General features: G+C 48.4%; 1 protein-coding gene across 3 annotated transcripts in view; it reads right to left on the reverse strand.

Moving 5' to 3' along the window:
• LOC147240190 (protein MTSS 1-like) overlaps window positions 1-18204 on the reverse strand; it is a 33856-nt gene extending 15652 nt beyond the window's left edge. For 2 of the 3 annotated variants that reach the window (XM_086193927.1, XM_086193925.1), the window contains exons 1-3: window positions 17725-18204; window positions 11564-11625; window positions 11103-11176 (exon numbers count right to left, since the gene is read on the reverse strand). In XM_086193927.1, the coding sequence (XP_086050053.1) occupies window positions 11103-11176; window positions 11564-11625; window positions 17725-17796 (208 nt within the window). In that variant the 5' untranslated portion in view covers window positions 17797-18204. Of the gene's footprint in view, window positions 1-11102; window positions 11177-11563; window positions 11626-12988; window positions 13062-17724 lie in introns of those variants that run through there. The other variant, XM_086193926.1, reaches the window with a different exon arrangement.
• Window positions 18205-20000: the final 1796 nt, after the last annotated feature.

The following is a 20000-nucleotide window of genomic DNA, read 5'->3' on the forward strand; positions in this document are numbered from 1 at the left end:
ACTCACTCACACTCACTCACACTCACTCACTCACTCACTCACACTCCTACTTGGAAGTCAAACTGGATGAAAGTCATTCCAACCTCATTTCTCAAGGCTTTGATTCGAATGATTCTGGTGTTGTGGAGCAAAGATCAAGATTCATTAAACAACCCCATCTTCATTGCAGAGTCCTTGTCACTTAAAGCTGAAGACAAAGACCTGTTGAAATCCACCTGGGCAGGAGAGCAACCAGGTGAAGAGGGGGACAGTCTGTGAGGGCAGGATGGGGGAAACATGGAGAGCCAGCACACCTTCCAGTTCAAAGGGAGTTAAACTACTTTTACAACTAAAACTAGTTTTCACTGCAACAGGACATGAAATATCACATACGGTTCTGTGTTGTCCATGGATACTAGAGGTACTGCTGGTACTAGAGGTACTGCTGGTACTTGAGGTACTGGACTCCAAAGCTCAACACTACAAAATGGAGCTGGAATCAAACAGAACTCAACTCTGACTGAACTTGCTGACTCAGTGACTCCTCATGGTTCTGGATCAATGAAGGGTCCTCACGTGTGTGTGTGTGTGTGTGTGTGTGTGTGTGTGTGTGTGGGTGGGGTCCTGAACACTGCATTGCACCACTGACACCTTCCCCACATTTCTCCCTCGTCTTCATGTCTCTCTCACACATCCTCCCCATCGCCTCCTCAGCCTTCTTAAAGGAGCAGCGACGTCGAATGACATCATTGGATTCAACAACAAATAACAAAAGAAGTCATCTGTAAAGATGGAGGACGCACCTTCACGCCCTCCTGTGGACAAGAGTGAAGCCAAGATCTCTCAGATAAAGATGCCCAAATTTGGCACTGATGTCATCTACAACCACCGGGCACCCGGTGCGTCCCTCTGACAAACTGGATATAAAACAAGCACGAGTCACCTCCTCCTCCTTTGAGAACCCTGGCCTCCTGCAGCGGTGCAGGCTACCTTCCCATCAGCCACTGGGGTGAAATACTCTGCTGTTGGAGCCTGGGCCTGAACAGACTGCAGGTACATTACTGCCTGATCCCACCTCCCAACCATCGACTCATCAGCACCAGAGTTGTTGTGCTGTTCCTGCCTCAAAGGTGGAACATTGAGATTTGGAACCGCTCCCAGCACAGGGAACCAGTGGTGGAATTCAGAGCCACGCAACAACCCTTCCTTGAAAGTCCAACTGAAGTCTCCAGTCTTTTGCTCTTCCTTCCACTTTTGACCAAATTCAGTAGTAGCAGTATGCAAAAGAGTACTTCACACATCAAGCTAAATCTACGACAGTGCAAGTACTGTGCAACTTGCTACACACACCACACTACACACAATACTTCCACAGCCATGAAGCTTCATTCTGCACCGTTAGCTTCCGTAAGAGAGTCAGCAGGTCAGCCAATTTGTTCATGGTGAAATTGGCTGATTGACCCAACTGTGGAGTCAAAGACAGAGAGAGAGAGAGTGTGTGCGTGTGTGTGTGTGTGTATGTGTGTGTGTGTATGCCATTTCAACAGCGAGGCCCCACTGACCCAGTTTAGAGGGACCGAGCAGTATTTCTGTCTGACTGTGGCTGCAGACACAACGGCCTCGAGGCACCGACGCAGAGTCCCTCACAGGAAGTTCAGATCAGAGCAGCAGGAAACGGAGGGGATGCCACAAGCAGTGATGATGAGGCCAAGGTCAAGATGAAATGTGCGGCGTTGAACAAGCCAACACCAGAACACGGAGTCTCATGTTCAAGAGTTAACATTTGGAAAAAAAAACGATCATGTAGCAGCTCGGAAGCTCTGAGGGCTCAACTCAGTGGCGCCTCCATCGCCTGACCTGTTTTCACTGTTTACAATCTGTTAATTATACTTTTTCTTTATCAATTTTTTTTTCTTTTTAAACCTTTTATATCCTGGTGTATGCATTTGTTTCTGTTTTTGTTTCTTGAAGCACTTGTAACCTTGTTCTGAACAGACATGCTCACAGCCTCAGCTGACATGGCGTCACTTCTTTTGTCTGATCAGCAGTTCAGACCCTGAAATCTCTTGATTTTCTGTCATGAATGACAAAAACAAGGCAGCAAATCCCGTGAAGTCAGAGTCTGTAACCAGCAAACCAGCTTCTGAAAAACCCCTGAAACCATGAATGGTGATCCAAATAGATTTCTGTAGTTTAATAGCATCAACCTCCTTGTGCCTTTTCTCCAACAGCACATCAACAACCCTCAAGAAGAGGCTGTACACAAATTGAAAAGACTTGAGTGCACCACTGGAGCTCCACAGGGATCGATTCTTGGACCGATCCTACTTTGCTAACCTGTGACCAGACCTGACCTCGACTGACCCACAACAGTGAGTTACAGGAGAACATTCGTCACCAGGTTCAACCCCGGTAAATGTCTTTAAAACATTAAAGACAAAACTTTTGGAAACAACAGCAGAACAAACCAAAATCACACCTCAACCACAAGAATTCATCTTACACCCTACATTTAGCTTGTTTTATTTCAATTGTTAAAACTGATTGTATCAAATGCTTCCTTTTATGCATTTTCAGTGATTTTTTTCGTAATCATTACAATTGGACTTTTACATAGACTTTTTCTTATCTTCTTCAATTCTAAATCCTCTGATGTTTCCTCAGATGCTGATTTGAGAACCTTGATATCATGGAGGTTGATGAAGACAGCTGCCTGCTCACCAAGGAAACCACTTGTTTCATCTGTAATCCCTCCATCACTCCCTCCATCCATCCATCCATCACTCCCTCCATCCATCACTCCGTCACTCCCTCCATCCATCCATCCATCACTCCCTCCATCCCTCCATCCATCCATCCCTCCATCATCCCCCCCTTTGCTGCAGCCGGGGCTCCACCCACTACCGTCTTGCTGGGGGCCACAGTGAGGACCACTGCTCCACCGGGCCGCCTCATCAGTAATCATCTAGTGAAGATTCCCTCCTCTTTCAGCTCCAATCCAAACTGGATACTCTAATTTCTGTCAGCTGGACGGAACCCTGAATGATGAAATGAAGATTTACTCCCACGTAGGAGGTTTGTGCTTCATCGTGTTACATGAGGATCAAACATGGAGTCAGAAGCTTCCATGAAGCAGCAAATCTATGCCAGACACTTTGTAACCTTAATCTGAAGCCTGCGCCACGTATCCTGACAGATTTTTCCATGATGACAACTTGCTGTTGAGCTCAGGGGCCGATGGATGGTGGCGCACAGCAGCACGACACGGAGCCACTGCAGTCAACAGGAGCTGACCTGGAAACTGAGCCTGGAAATTAAACTGGTCTCAATCCATCTAACTGGGAGGTTAACTCAGCTGTAACATGAAGGCTGATGGAACTGGGCTAAAGAACCAGAGCAGCCGAAGAGACACACACACACACACACACACACACACACACACACACACACACACACACACACACACACACAGAGGCAGGCAGTACATCACGGTCCTGAATGGGAGGCTACTGGAGAGCTATTTTTTGAGGAACTGGAGCATCAGGGATGGGACTGGGAACACAACGTGATGGCTACAGCAGGTAAAACTCTGCCATGGCCCTTCACCTCCTACAGGTAGCATCCACATCATCATCATCAGTGTAAATAGTTGCCTCAACTTAAGGAAGCGGGAAATTATCAAACAAAAATGTCTCATAAACACAACACATAACAAAACTGTGATCAGGAATTCTCACATACAAGCACCAAATTATATGACACTGTTACAACCGGCCAATGTACAGCAAATTGTCTGGTGTGAAAAGCCTCTCTGTCCGCCTCTCCTCCCAGGTATTTGTAGGCGTGGCCACTGATAGGGAGCACCTGGGCCCGGTGCTCCTCTCCAGGTGAAATAGGCCAAGTTCTGGGAGTTCTGGGCTGCGTCCGAATGGCCAAGCAGGTCTGATGGTAGGTCTCAGAGCAGGTCGGAGGCTGTCCCAAACCCCAACTGGCGCGAGTAGCGACCTACTTCTCAACCTAAATTCCAGCCTAAACACGCCCACATTGTAGGTCGGTTCAGGTGCATCCTACGGAGCAACCTATGGCCCACAATGCACCGCGGACTTCTTCTTTGTCCTCTAAAAACCAAGTTTGCTCCACCAACAGTCTCCCATTCTGATGAACACGACCATCTATAGTCGTTGTTGATGACCCAAGGTGCATTAATGTGCTTAATAATAGAGAATGAAAGAAAGGTGCGTTCAGAGTGGAGTACAGTACCACAGTCAGGCCAGCAGGTGGGGCTTTCATTGGTGCCGTCTACCTATTTGTGGTATCTGTGCTCTGCCAGCAGAGGTCGTGCTTCACCACCAATCTTCTAGGGTGTCTGAATGGTGCCGCCGTGTTTAGGCTGTAGCGGTAGGACGTAGCAGGAGGACGTAGGCTGGTACTTGGCAATTCAGACGCAGCCCTGGTTCTCTCGTCTACATGGCTGCATCTCGGCTGGCAGCTGGGATTTGTTTGTCTTTTGTTTGGTTCCTCTCACAACGCCCTGCACTTCGTTTTCCACACTCCACTGTTGTATTGTTTCACTTCAGTTGATTACTTTGTATGAATACATATTTTCTTGTTTGCCGTCCGCCGCTTGTCTGTTCCCAGTGTTGTCATAGCCTAAGAGCCGGGTTATGACAACACTCAAAAACTAAAGAAATAATAGATCGTTTCCCTCAAAAGGCCATTGTCGATTGGTGGCCTGAACTGTTGTTCCTTCCCTGTGTGTTGTGGTTGGGTCCGCACGTCAAGGCCGGGTGGCCAGCGGGAGGTTTCCTGAATGTCCAGCCGGAGGAGTTTTTAAAGTTTTAATCAGTTTGTTGAACTGAAAGGAAGGTTTGGTTTGATTGTAGCATCGACGCTTGTGTGGCATTCCTGAGAGGATCCACCACAGGACAGAAATCCATTTGTCCTTCTTCCTTGTGGTTCTTTGTGTTTATATTTAAAAAGAAAAGTGTTCTTAACCCCTCCTGACATGTTAGTGTTGGATTCATGACAGGGGTGATGTTTGGTTTAAGTCAACTATTTATTTTTATTCATGTCAAAATGGAAATGACATTTTACTTTAGTTTGTTTTTTGTTCATGTTATTTTGTTTGAACGTTACAGTTTTATCCTGTGGCCTGACGACCTCAATAAACGGACCTTCGACTCACTGAAAACATTCTTTGTGGCCCTTTAATTCTTGTATTGAGTGCGCCTGTCATAGACCCTAGCTAACCACCGTTAGCTCTGATGCTAGCAGCACCTCTCCTCAGGTGGAGGATCGACGCAGGACCACGACAGGTGGACTAACCGAGGCCTCGGAGTCCAGCTGTCACACCTCTGGTATCGTGACTTAAATCTGCCACATTTTGATTTTATTCACTTCCAGCCTAACATTCTGTCCACGCCACGTAGCCCGAGCACACTGACGGCTGTTGGAATATATGATACACACACTGAGCAGCACAAACCAGCCGACGCAGCAGGGAAAACGGGCTCCGTCCCTAACATCACCCATCATGGACAGTCAATGAACCAGATGACACTGTAAAGGTGAGGCTTTCATTGTGATGATCACATTAATAATCCATTCACATGAGAATGTATGAAGCATCAAGCGTGAACAGATGGAACTGCTCTGGAACGCCACGCTCACGTACTTTACCAGCTCCTCAGAAACGAGTTTCAAACGTCCCTACAAACTTGTCACTTACTGCCAGCGACCTGGCTGCAGTACCGTCATGGCCCACCGGGGGTCGTCACCCTCCCTCTGGGAGGTAACCATCAGGTGGTCCACACTGAGACACGGTGTTGCCTGCTGGTTGCATCATCGTCACTCTCATATTTCCAAGGTCACTTCACCACTTTAGAGCGTCTCTAGTGTGTCACGCCACCTCCGCCGCCGTCAATCTGTTTAATACCTCAGCAAAAAAACAAAGTTACAGCAAATCAGCAACATAGCGAAGGTCACATTGATCCTTGCACGGGACGGTGCAGCTTGAGGGTTAGCACACCATCGAGATTCACCTGCAGTACACCAACAGCTGCCATATACACGTAGATGTAAATACATGCCATGTGCCAATGCTCGCGCTCTCTCCTCCCTCCCCCGCTTCCTCCGTCAACAGGAAATGCATCATATTAAGTGTGAGAAATGGAAATGTCCTGTTTTTAATTTTGATTTCATTTTGATTTTATTTTTTCCTTTGAGTTACAGGTGAAAGGACCAAATCTACTGGAACTGAATCTGGAGTGACTGCAAAAATGGCAGCAATGACAATTTTAAGAAGGAAAGTTTCAAGAAAATCTGGGTTTATTTGTAATCTCCAGGGGAGCGACCCTACCCACTGTCCTACCGTGATGACGGGTGTCCACCTGTCTGACATAAACACAGGAAGTTTCCTGGGATTCTAATTCCAAGTGGTGCTCTGCAGAAAGCTGGCCTGAACTCACTCACTCAGGAGAAGCACAGCTACTCTCTGACGTGTCCTCTTAGTTTTCGCCTCTTAGGCTACGTTGGTGGAGGGCAGCAGCTTCTCTGCTGACTGGGTTCCATGTGGGGTGGGAGTTTGAGTGAATCCTGCTGGGAGGAGTAAACAGAATTCCTCACGGTTCTGTCAGGGTCGACGAGGCCGTACAGCCCAGGAATGTGTACCAGCCTCCTTATATCCTTATATATATATACCAGTTCCTCATTCTGAATGGATCAAATATGATAGATGGAGTCCAGATGGAGGCAGGTGTGACAGAGACCTGGGGGACACCTGATCTCCAGGGAAGACGCCTGTTCTTAGGCTTAGCTGGTTGGAACGGTTCTTCGTGACCTTGTTGGCCCTGAGCAAGATACTGAACTCCTGCCTGCTCCCGGTGTGCAGGTTTGTGCCTTGCGTGGCGGCATCCACCATCAGTGGAAGTGAAAACTCTCAGTAAAGCACTTTGAGTACCGCCAAGGTAGAATAGCCTTAAATAAACAGAGTTCATGTACCTTTAATGAGAACAAGTCTGTCGCGTCTTGTCTTAGCTGGAGGTGAATATCAGCTCAGGGGCAGCAACTGGGGGACCAGAGGGAGATTTCATCCTGCAGCTTCACATCAGCTCCATATGTTGCAGCTGCTTACACACAAGCTCACCGCCACATGATGGGAACGTTTAGCTCCCCAACAGCGTCTGGTCTTAGAAGGCTATTGTGGCGTGTTGACAGTTTTGACAGCTGCTGATGGGACGGTCCTCACTTTAGATGGAGTTCTTTATTAGCCACCGTCCCCAGACTCAGACCCAAAAGACAGAGCCCCTCCACTGGGGAGCTGAAACCAAGGCTAGTTAGCTTAGCACAATGAATGGTAGTGGGTGGGAAGTGTTAGCATAGCTCTGTCTCTGCCTGCATTAATATAAGAAGGGGTGTATTGTTAAATAGCAGTTTAAAATGAGGAGACGTTGTAGTGGTAGAATCAGACGCGTAGCCGGAACTACTTTCCTGACTGGGAGCAGTGATTTAACGCAGCACCTCCAAAGCTCCATTGGAACTTTGTCCTCTCATCTCTTCGTCCCTGCACAGTGGAGCAGTGGTCCTCACTGTGGCCCCCAGCAAGAAGGTTGTGGGTGGAGCCCCGGCTGCAGCACGGGGTCTTTCTGGGTGAGTCTCCATGTTCTCCCTGTTCCTGCTGGGTTCTCTCTGGTACTCCAGCTTCCTCCACAGTCCAAAGACATCAAGAGGGACCAGGTTAATCCAGACTCTAAATTGACCGTAGGCGTGGCTGGGAGAGCCAATGGTTGTCTGTCTCTATGTGTTGGCCCTGCCATGGACTGGTGACCTGTCCAGGGGGAAGGCTGCTGGGATAGGCTCCACCCCCACCACCCTCAACAGGAGAAGAGGGAGAAGATGGAGGGATGGAGGGATCATGGATGGATGGATGGATGATGGAGGAATGGATCTCTGTCCTCTCATCTCTCTCTCCATTTTCTGACACCTCCATGCACCCTTCTCCTCTTTCCTCATCTTCCAACCCAACAGCCCTGAACTTCGTCTTCCTGCAGCTCTCCCTCCTCCTTCCCTTTGTGTCGACACCTTTCCTTCCTCCTCCTCCTCTTCCTCCTGTCTGACAGTCACCACGTGTTGACACACTGACGTGGTGCTGCTGAAGTGACGAGCTCATCAAGGACCAAATCGTCCCTAGCAGCAGGTTACTATGGAAACCGTGGTCCAACACACACAGGATATCAGGTAGGTCAGGTAGAGAGCAGAGGACCGAAGTATCTGAAGCACCCGGACGTCTGAGGACATCCAGGGAACTGTTGCTCTTGCAGACGGCCGTTTGTTTTAACTCGTTCTTAACATTTCCTTTGTTCCTGAGCAGCTGCGAGAGGATGGATTCACTCGCTGATCCCACAGAGCCTCAGACGGCAGCTCTGTCTTCCTTGAAATCCATCAGTCCATCATTCATCTGCATTTCCTGGGAAGTCGACCTGAAGCCAGCGACCGATGGGTTCAAAGAAGCGCTCGCCATTGTATGTGTATCACAACCATCAACCAATCAGAATGTGAGATATTTACCTCCCGTTCAATAATGGATGGATGAGAAGAGTGGAACACAGTGATAGTGGAGGTGTAGCTGGGGCTGAGTCCTACAGTGATTTCCATCTTGTTGCCATGAGCACCAGCAGCAGCCGGCTGGACATGACAGCCCCCCTCCCTCCTCCCCCTCCCCCCATCACCATCTGTCCTCCATCTTCGTCTTGCGCCTCTCTCATCTGCTTCTTCTCCTCTCCCCCAGCACCTATGAAGCTGGTTTTCTTCAGACACTTAATCAGCTTTTAGTGAAACATTAAGGTGTGTCTGTCATTTCAGCCCCGCCTCCTTCAGCAATGATTCATTGGACGACCAAAAACCCCAATGAATCTGAAGCCTTTTAGGTGGGTGTGGCTTAACAACTTACAAATGTCCAAAAAGTTGCTCGAGGTGCTAACAGGCACTATGCTGCGCGCACCCCCCCCCCCCACACACACACACACACACACACACACAAACTCAACTGCAGAGCAGCAGTGACCAAAAGCCCTGGAATCATAGATGCAGTGACTGATGTTTTCTCAACTAGAGACATCATTGTGGCAACAGGAAGGTGGACTACATCCAACAGAGGACACACACACACACACACACACACAGGACAGGACAGGAAGGACAGACCCTGTGCGATTGTGGCTCGTTTTATCAGCAGGAGGAGCTGAGGAGCACCACCTTTGGCATGAATGAGCGATTCCCTCCTGAGATACATGACAAGTGTAAAGTACTTTTTCTATCATGAAAGAACATCGGAGCCAGAAGAGACGCGTTGCCCTGGTAGTCCACAAATTATCCATCAAGAACCACCTGTTCAGACACTGCAGCATCACTCCCTGGCTGCTCTAATGTCCCAACCCAGCAGGCCAGTGTTCCGGTGTGCTTGACTTGTGTGATGGCTGCTTCTGATGGCTCTTACTCCAGACTGGGTCTTCTGGTGTCAGCCCATTTAACAGCTGCACTTTGAGGAATAAAACACATCAACTGTCAGCAAAACGAAGGCACAATGGAATTCAAGTCATGGCCACCACTGCAACACATCTGGACAGTACACTTGCTGACCCTGTGATGCAGTTGAAGGTTTTTCAATGTTCAGAAAAGACAGAAGTAGATTTGGAGGAGGCGTGGCAATCTAGGTGAAACATCATGCACCTGTAAAATTCAGACCTGACTTGATGAATGATGTGGTTGAGGCACTGTGGCTGCAGGTGTGTTTACCCCACAGTTCCCAATACTGACTGGTTGTTGCTACAGACCACCCACCTCTAGAACAGAAAGTCCCAGTGGGTTCTGGGACTTTCTGTTCTAGAGGTGCAGATGAGAACAGAGAAATCTACTGTCTGGGTTTCTATGTGAACTGGTTTGAAGAAGGCTGCTCTATCAAGAAAAGATTGCTTTTTATGACATTGTTGTCATCTGAGTCAAACATTTTCCATACCTACTAGGAAGGCTCTCCATCCAGATGGAGCTCAATCACATTCAGACATGTGCCAGACAGTCCCAAGGTGATGTCGTTGTCAGTTGGCCTCAGTGACTGTGACCTGATTGCTGTATCCACAAAGTCCAAAATCCCAAAAGCAAAGTCAAAGCTAATCTGTGCTCAGTCTCATAAGAATTCCAGCAGCAACACTTTTCTGGAAGATGCCAAGTCGTGGTCTAAAGTTTGTGATGAATCTGAAAAATCCATAAATACATTCATGGATTTGTTTGTACCTGCTGTAAACGAACATGCACCACTTCAGAAATTCCCTGTCACGCATCATGGAGCTCCCTGGATGGATAAAGAGGTACAGAACTCAATGACACTGAGAGCTGAGGTAGAAAGATGCTCTCGCGCCTCTGGGTTAGTCACTGATGAGAATGCATACAAAACTGAGGCCCCATCAAGGCTCCTGCTTCATCAAAACAATACAGGAAGTGACCTTCATGGATGTTCCTATCAGGTGATCAGCCACCTCCAATCATTTGTCAAAGGAGCAAAAATTCAACTCAACAGGAAATGAGCTGAAGGCTCCACAGCAACAGAAGCACTGCAGACGTCCTCGTGTCCACGGCCCCCCGACAATTTGCTGTCTTCTTTCATCTGAGATGAATCTTCCTAAGATTGAAATATCAGGAAAGAGTGGAAACAAATTGTTGTGTTGTCATGAACTCCGCCATGATGTCATCAAATCATCAAATAGGCCAGTTTCCAGTCCTCGTGCCAGTGGCCTCAGAACAGGACGTTACACCACCAACCATCTGGCCTTCTAATCATCAGGTTCTGGACCCGCTCCTCCTGACGTGCACCCTCAAGGAACACGTCCAGGTTGTATGGGAAAGTCTCTTCCTGTCCATCATCCTCAGAGCCAGACAAGACACCTCCCACCACTACATCCATAGCGCTAAGCTAACTAGCCTTGCCTCAGCTCCCTGGAGAGGGTCTCCATCTCCTCGTCTGACTCTGAGGACGATGGACCATAAGACACTTATCAATGTGGGTGTGGTCCTCTAATGAGGCACACACACACACACACACACACACACACACACACACACTTCTGTCCTACCTCGGCTGTTGGTCGCCAGGTCAGCCACTTTCTGAAAGGCGTCCAGGAAGGCTGCTACCACCACCGCTGTCGTCCTGCCAGACACAGCACAGGGCAATAACAGGTTACCGTTGGCCTCTGGAACGGAGCCACGACAGACCTGGTGCAGGGTTCACTCGCTTCTCTTCACTCTTCTGAGTTTTACGTCTCAATATGTTGGAACTGAATTGATCCAGGATCACCCTCGATGTACACTACAAGCTGTACAACAGGCAGACAATCTAGCGAATAAAGACAGCGACGTCACCTGAGTCACTCCAGGCACTCTGTGACATTCCTGAGCAGTAAACACAGACTGGTCAATGTTTGGTGACTGAAGGCTCACACTCAGGCACAAACACTCAGTGTTGGTGAATCGCTGTGACCTCCCCGGACCTCCAGAGGCCGGTTGTGTGTGTGTGTGTGTGTGTCTTCTGTGTTACCTGAGCTGTGACTGTAGCTTGCTGGCTTTGCTGATGAAGTCATCCCAGACTGGATAGCTGCCCTGAACAGGAGAGACGAGACATCTTGATGAGGTTCTGACCATCACACTCATGGATGCGCTGTGCACTCAACCACTGCAAAGTTTCTAGTTTACACACAATTTCAGGTCACCAGTGAGCCAACACTCGAGGAGCCAGATCAATACCTGCGATCCATTCAGCCCCCCCAGCCTGTGTTGGAGCCAAACAAGCCCCCCAGGCATGCAAATGATACAGCCCACAAACTGGGTCCAGGCAGACAGAGCAGGCAGCCAAACGCTGCAGTACTGCAGGAAACATGCAGGGAAACAAACAAAGACCAGAACTGGGGTGCGCTTGTGCTGTCAGCAGGGGTCCCCTGCTGCTTTCAGGGCGGGTGGGTTCCCTTTTTGTTTCGACTGCAGCAAAAGATCTGAGGCTTGGCTCACTTCTCGAGATCAGACGGAGAACTCTATGCTTTCCACAGATTTGAGAAAATACCACAAATCTGAATGTAAAATGTGTTTGTTCTGCAGACGAGCACCTGTACTCCACCTGATGCCACAGCCACACCAGCTCAGGGGTGTCACTGGTTTTTAAAACAAACTAAATAAAGAGAAGGAACGCAGAAACCAAAGGTCCAGACCTTTAGTTTTGAGTCCACTGGTGCATCGGCCACAGAGGCAGTGTGAGTGGACGCTGCAGCAGGAGATCAGCAGGTTTTAGGAGGTAGTTGATCAGAAATGCCAGCTTATTTCTGGTTCATTTTAGGTCTAAATGGGACTAACAGGGAAATGATAAAGTAACACAAACTGCAACAGACGGTTATGAAAATACCAGAGATTACCGACGTCATAGAGATGAAGAGTGCATCTCCTTCCTCTAAACGTTCATCTAACCCAATACAACCTGATTCAAGATGGCAGCAGTGGAAACGTGGAGGCCTCATCAGTGACGGACCTTGCTAACCCTCTCAAGGCTGAGGAGACTAAACCCCTACAGCCAGGATCCAAACCCCCCCAGGACCAGGACAGAACCACACAGCACAGACCCAGCACACTGGCTCAGTCTTTCGTGTGATTCTATCTGATCGTGAAGGTGTTGACATTTGTCTTCTCAGCTCTGCAGTCCCCACGGGCTTCAGCTCCTTTTTTAGGTGCCCCCCCAGCCGTGCAGCCCAACTGTGCTGAGCTGGGTGTGTTCTGCCTTGTTCTGTTTGTGAGGCAGCGTCATTGCCTGGCTACTGTCACCATAGTAACGCTGCAGTTGCTGCAGAGGAGCTCTAGACGTGGAGAGATTTGTGGGGAGGGGGGACCAGACCCTCCTGTATCCTCACACTCACAAAAACAATGCCTTCAAGCCCTCTGGTGTGCATTTAGAAGCAGTAAAACAACTTAAAGTGTTCACCTGGACTTGTCAGGTAGAGCGGCTGACATCAGCTACACATCTGGGCTATAAATGCTTGAATATCCGATTACAGAAGTTAACGGGCGCGAGACACAGGCGCTGCTCAGCGTTCAGTGACATAAATGATGATACAACGTCTCTCATGCCTCCTGCTCTCCACGTCCTCTCCCTCTGTCAACTGCAGACACGGAGGCAAGGGCAGGGCCGCTGCGTCTATCAGTCACCGAGGATAGAAATGGTCACCGTGGCAACAACCGGAGGCGGCAGCAGCAGCAGGCTGCTTGGTCCATCAGGAATCCATCTGCCTTTCTGAATCAGTGTCCACAAATCCTCCTGTTTCTGTGCCGCTAAAAACTCTTTAAATAGGAATACTCTTCCAAGATGAAGTACATCAAGAAGTAGACATGCAGGAGAAAACACATTTTACACCAAGCAAACTCACTTGATGTCAGAAAACACAAAGCTGCAGTGCTGAACAAAAACTATTCACAGAAGCCAACAAACAGCCTGCAGACACAACAGAAAACTAAAAAGAGGTTGAGGTGGTCCAGTATGGGATGTTGCCATGACGATAGTCCCCCACACCCCAGACACACACACACACATGCCATCGTTCACACGATGACATCACATCCTGAAGTGCTCTCTGCTTCCTGTCAGCTGATCCAGTAACACAATAAGAGCAGGTTTTTTGTAGCAACGGCGCACGTGACATCATCTGTTCTGTCACTGTCATGGCCGTAGAACTGTGGTTCAACGGTGTTGAGCTGCGATGAAGTGACTCGTTTCACCACGAGGCTTTGGACCATTTGATCCAATGACATTTCAAAAGACAAGAAAAGTCACAGGACTGAAATGTTGATGCGCACTCAAGTTAGCGGAGGACTAACATCAAGTAGCTTTACCTGCGGAGCGCGGTCACTGGGGAATGTCGCCACAGATGTGAGAGTTTCTGTGTGTTTGTGTGTAACAGATTATTGCCAGATTATGAGAATCGACATGGCAGCGCTGAACCTGATTATCAGAGCGGGTCAGAACTTGGTGCAGTTCTACTCTCAATCAAACTCAAAGAATGAAGGAGCTTTGTTTTTGAAGCCTTTCAATGAGGCAGCACCGAAGCACCTGGACGCTGAGGGCCAGCAGCCAGCAGTTCCTCCGTGTTTCACAGCAGTGAGGAACCTGCAGATCCGTTCCACTGAACAGGATCAACAATAACATGTCTGCTTCCATTTCTCCTGTAAGATGAAGAGTGGATGATGAAGGGAATTTCACAACGAGAGTCAGTCAGCACAGAGGAAGTACAACATGGCTATGACAGACCTGAAGGTCCGGGCTAGTTAGCTTAGCACAATGGCTGGTAATGCAGGTTGAGACGGAGCTATGCTAACACTTCCCACCCACTACCATTTATTGTGCTAAGCTAACAAGCACGGCTCTCTTTCTGGGGTAAACAGTGATGAGACCTTCCTCAGTTTACAACTCTCCACTTCTGAGAAGCAGTTTAGAACAAAAAGGGTAACATTCTGTTAAGATTCAGCCCTCAGCCATGACACCTCCTTGGCAGAGGGAATAAAAGAATGTTGATAGAGAAGTACAGCAGTACTTGAATTTAACAAAATGATAAAACAACACGGCAGCCCGGTGGAGCAGTGGTCCTCCCTGTGGCCCCCCAGCGAGAAGGTTGTGGGTGGAGCCCCGGCTGGATAAGTGGATGGATGAATGATGGATGGATGGATGGATGGATGAATGAATGATGGATGGATGATGGATGGATGGATGGATGGATGATGGATGGATGGGTGGATGAATGAATGATGGATGGATGGATGAATGATGGATGGATGTGTGGATGAATGAATGAATGATGGATGGATGATGGATGGATGGATGGATGGGTGGATGAATGAATGATGGATGGATGTGTGGATGAATGAATGAATGATGGATGGATGATGGATGGATGGATGGATGGATGAATGAATGATTGATGGATGGATGGATGGATGGATGAATGATGGATGGATGGATGGATAGATGGGTGGATGAATGATGGATGAATGATGGATGGATGGATGAATGAATGATGGATGGATGGATGGATGGATGGATGGATGGAGGGATGAATGATGGATGGATGGATGGATGAATGAATGATGGATGGATGATGGATGGATGGATGGATGGGTGGATGAATGAATGATGGATGAATGATGGATGGATGGATGGATGGATGGATGAATGAATGATGGATGGATGATGGATGGATGGATGGATGGATGATGGATGGATGGATGGATGGGTGGATGAATGAATGATGGATGGATGGATGAATGATGGATGGATGTGTGGATGAATGAATGAATGATGGATGGATGATGGATGGATGGATGGATGGGTGGATGAATGAATGATGGATGGATGGATGAATGAATGATTGATGGATGGATGGATGGATGGATGAATGATGGATGGATGGATGGATAGATGGGTGGATGAATGATGGATGAATGATGGATGGATGGATGAATGAATGATGGATGGATGGATGGAGGGATGAATGATGGATGGATGGATGGATGAATGAATGATGGATGGATGATGGATGGATGGATGGATGGGTGGATGAATGAATGATGGATGAATGATGGATGGATGGATGGATGGATGAATGAATGATGGATGGATGATGGATGGATGGATGGGTGGATGAATGAATGATGGATGGATGGATGAATGATGGATGGATGTGTGGATGAATGAATGAATGATGGATGGATGATGGATGGATGGATGGATGGATGGATGGGTGGATGAATGAATGATGGATGGATGGATGATGGATGGATGGGTGGATGAATGATGGATGAATGAATGATGGATGGAGGGATGAATGATGGATGGATGGATGAATGAATGATGGATGGATGAATGATGGATGGAGGGATGAATGATGGATGGATGGATGGATGATGGATGGATAGATGGGTGGATGAATGATGGATGAATGATGGATGGATGGATGAATGAATGATGGATGGATGAATAATGGATGGATGGATGAATGAATGATGGATGGATGATGGATGGATGAATGGGTGGATGAATGATGGATGGATGGATGGATGATGAATGGATGATGGATGGATGATGGAGGGATGAATGGGTGGATGAATGATGGATGGATGGATGGATGGATGATGAATGGATGATGGATGGATGATGGATGGGTGGATGGATGGATGATGGATGGATGGATGATGGATGAATGGATGATGGATGGATGATGAATGGATGATGGATGAAGGATGGATGGATGATGGATGGATGATGTATGGGTAGATGGATGGATGATGGATGATGGATGGATGGATGATGGATGAATGGATGATGGATGGATGATGGATGGATGGGTGGATGGATGGATGATGGATGATAGATGATGGATGGATGATGGATGGATGATGGATGAATGATGGATGATAGATGATGGATGGATGATGGATGGATGGATGATGGATGGATGATGGATGGATGGGTGGATGGATGGATGATGGATGATAGATGATGGATGGATGATGGATGGATGATGGATGAATGATGGATGATAGATGATGGATGGATGGATGATGGATGGATGATGGATGGATGATGGATGATAGATGATGGATGGATGATGGATGGATGGATGATGGATGGATGATGGATGGATGATGGATGGATGATGGATGGGTGATGGATGGATGATGGATGAATGGATGATGGATGGATGATGGATGAATGGATGATGGATGGATGATGGATGGATGGGTGGATGGATGGATGATAGATGATGAATGGATGATGGATGGATGGATGATGGATGGATGATGGATGATAGATGATGGATGGATAATGGATGGATGGATGATGGATGGATGGATGATGGATGGATGATGGATGGATGATGGATGGATAAAACAACATTAAAAAATTAACTTAATACTGCCATAGTTGGCATCACAATAAAAACAGGAACTAGTCCGGCCGGTACGATGCCACGCCACAGCCACATCAGACCGACAGATGGACAAGCAACAGATCACATGACAAACACCAGTTCACCCGGCTCCCAGCCACACCCTGAACTTAGCCACGCCCACTTTGTGATCACGCTCACGCTGAAACGTGAATACAGGTGGGTCTGTCCCTGCTGGTAGGTAGGAAGAGTGCAGCTCTGAGGCTGAGACCCCCAGGAACTTCCTACCTTCCCTCCAATCGATCAGTGATCAATCACCAGAGCCATCTGATCGATCACTGAGCCATGGCCCGCTGCTGAGAGCGATCCCAACATGCAACAGTTTGTCTGAGAAGATGTTTGCCACATTTGTAATGACGCCGGCTCATGAGCACAAGCAGCTCTGCTGCAGAACTCGTTCCCTCAACTTAGTATTTGGAGGATATGACTTAAGAAATGCTGTGGCCTCAAAAACTTAAATTGAGGGATAAGACTTGCTGTAGCCGTAAACTGATCACATGAGTGTGTGTGTGTGTGTGTGTGTGTGTGGGGGGGGGGGGTTAGAATTTTTAGGGGGAACCAGTTCCCCGCGGCCCCTCCTAGGTCCCGGACCCGTGCCAGTTCTACTCCCTGAGGACGGACCTCTTATGGTGGTGCAGGATCAACAGATGCGCGGTGCCGGTTCTGGGTTTCCCGTGTCAACATCTGGTCTTGAATCAAGAGATCGGGATGATTGACTAACCTTCATGTCTCCGATGACGGTCTGGAAGAGACCCCCCAGCGCGCTGCACTCCCGCTCCATCCCGGGCTCCATCAGCCTGAGTGACCGCGACCACCAACACGCTACTCGGAGCGGCTCCGCTCCATCAACCAGGCTCCGAAAAACGCCTGAATTCACGGCGACGAGCACACAGGTTCCACGGCGGCGGAGCGCCACGGACGAACAGAAGCAGCGGCGGAGCCCCGGCAGGACTCCTCTCACAGGAGGCTCATGCTGACGCAGGACGAGGCGCCTCCTCACCCGGGGACCTCGACTCAGCCTGGCAAGGAGCGGGGACGCGCCTGGTCTGTCGTGAGCGCGCGTCAGCTCGACCCCGCCTTCAGCTCGTTGTTCACCGACAGAAGGTGAAGCCGCTTGTCCCTCCAGTCCAAGCGGCTTGGCAGGTGAGTCTAGGGTCCAGCTGAAGCCCCTCGTCCAGTAAAACGGCAATGAAATTGTCAATCTATTTGCTCAGTAAGTAATGACTAAAAAGCTTTCAGGGTTTTGAGTACATGACCAAAAATGTCTTGGACTTTTATTTGGAAAGCAAATAGAACGAGATGTTGCAATCCCTTTGGATAGGTGGCGCTCTTCGAGTCAGCAGTCAGAGTAGAGTGGTGGAAGGAGGGGTGGTATTTCATTGGGCTCATCAGGTGGGCACCCTGCTTCATCAACGTTTCATTAATTAAAGCCCACGACGTCTCCATAGGGCTTAGCAGTGTCCCCAGCGTCCCAGGTGCACCCCTCCATGTCCCTGGATGGACTTGGCATGGCAGGGGCGTCCTTCTCCCTGAGCCTGGCTGCATACCGTAATAATTATTCATCAAAGGAACAAAAATAGATATTTTAAAACAAATAATGAAAATTGTATGGTTGAATTTTACATTTGAAATATACATATACATATATACGTGTGTGTGTGTATATATGTATATATATATATACACATATATATGTATATATATATATGCATATATATACACACACGAATAACAACAACCTGCTGGTACCGTTACTGGTTGATAAACGAGGCTGCAGCGCCACCCAGTGGCTCCTTCACTGACCAGGGAACCAGAACCGGGACGAGCCCCCCCCACAAACACACATATTCTTGTTTTTCTTTTGTCTTTTATTGTAAACAAGCCTGTTGCTGATGGAGATGATGTCATTGTACTACAGATGCTGCTACCAATTACTGTCACAACTAATATTAGTACTCGTGATGACACCGAGGTGATACTGCAGTACTATCAGTTATGGTCAGGTTGGGAGTTCTTGTCCTTCTGCAGCTCCTGCATCAGCATCAGGACATGTCGATGTCACCGTGACATCCTCAAACAGAATGGGGAGGTCAAGTCAGGTCAGGTTCATTAGTGTGTCACCAAACCCCAACCAAAGTTCTGTCCTGACTCTGTCCAAGTAGAGCAGGTCCAGCACCTCCCTCCTTCAATGAACCTCCACCCAACAATTCTCCATCAGCAGCACATCCTTGCAACAGCAGCCACCAGAACCTTCCTTTACCAGCAGGAAGGTGGAGCAGATCCAGGATCAGTGGGGACGCACGTCTGCTTTGACCAAGAAATAAAATAAAATAAAACGAAACAGGATGAAGACATCAACTGGTCTGAGTTCTGCTCTTGTCTCCTTCTTCCAGGGGAAGAAAGTAACATTTCAATCTCGTTTTTTTTCTCCTGCTTCCGTGATTCTTCCGTATCGATGACCCACTTCACACCAGCATTAAAATGGGGGTTTTAATATGCACTGGAACCTGAAGGCGCCGAGGAACTGCCGGTTGTCAGGCCGGGTCTGGAGGTGGTGGGTGACGTCGTGTGTGCGTCAGCACGAACGCGTCTCCAGGCAACATGCAAGTCCTCTAAAATACGTCATCGCTTGCTATCATTCATAAACATGTCCTGTGTCGGTATTTTTCACAGGGAATATTTTCAAGCCTCAGAAAAAAACTTCATGTCTCTGAAACATCCGCTGACACGCACTCACACATCGAGTATTGCTACTACACGATGACCTTTCCGGGTTTGCGTCTCGCCGTGTTCCCCGGATGTGACCACAGCTTAGGGGGCGCTCTGCTCCGCCTCCTGAACAAACGCAGCCCCGAACCCCGCGGAAGCTGATTCACTGCCAGGCGGTCATCCAGCTCCTCCTCCACTCTCATGCCACCTTCCTCTCAAATACTGTAGAAATAAAGCGGAGGAAGCTGAAGGGAGCGCGTCCTCACTCGCCCTCCCTGGAGTTACGAA

The sequence above is a fragment of the Aulostomus chinensis genome, chromosome 22 (assembly GCF_037954235.1).
Source record: "Aulostomus chinensis isolate RoL2024-O1b breed Wild chromosome 22, RoL_Achi_v1.0, whole genome shotgun sequence".
NCBI lineage: Eukaryota > Metazoa > Chordata > Actinopteri > Syngnathiformes > Aulostomidae > Aulostomus > Aulostomus chinensis.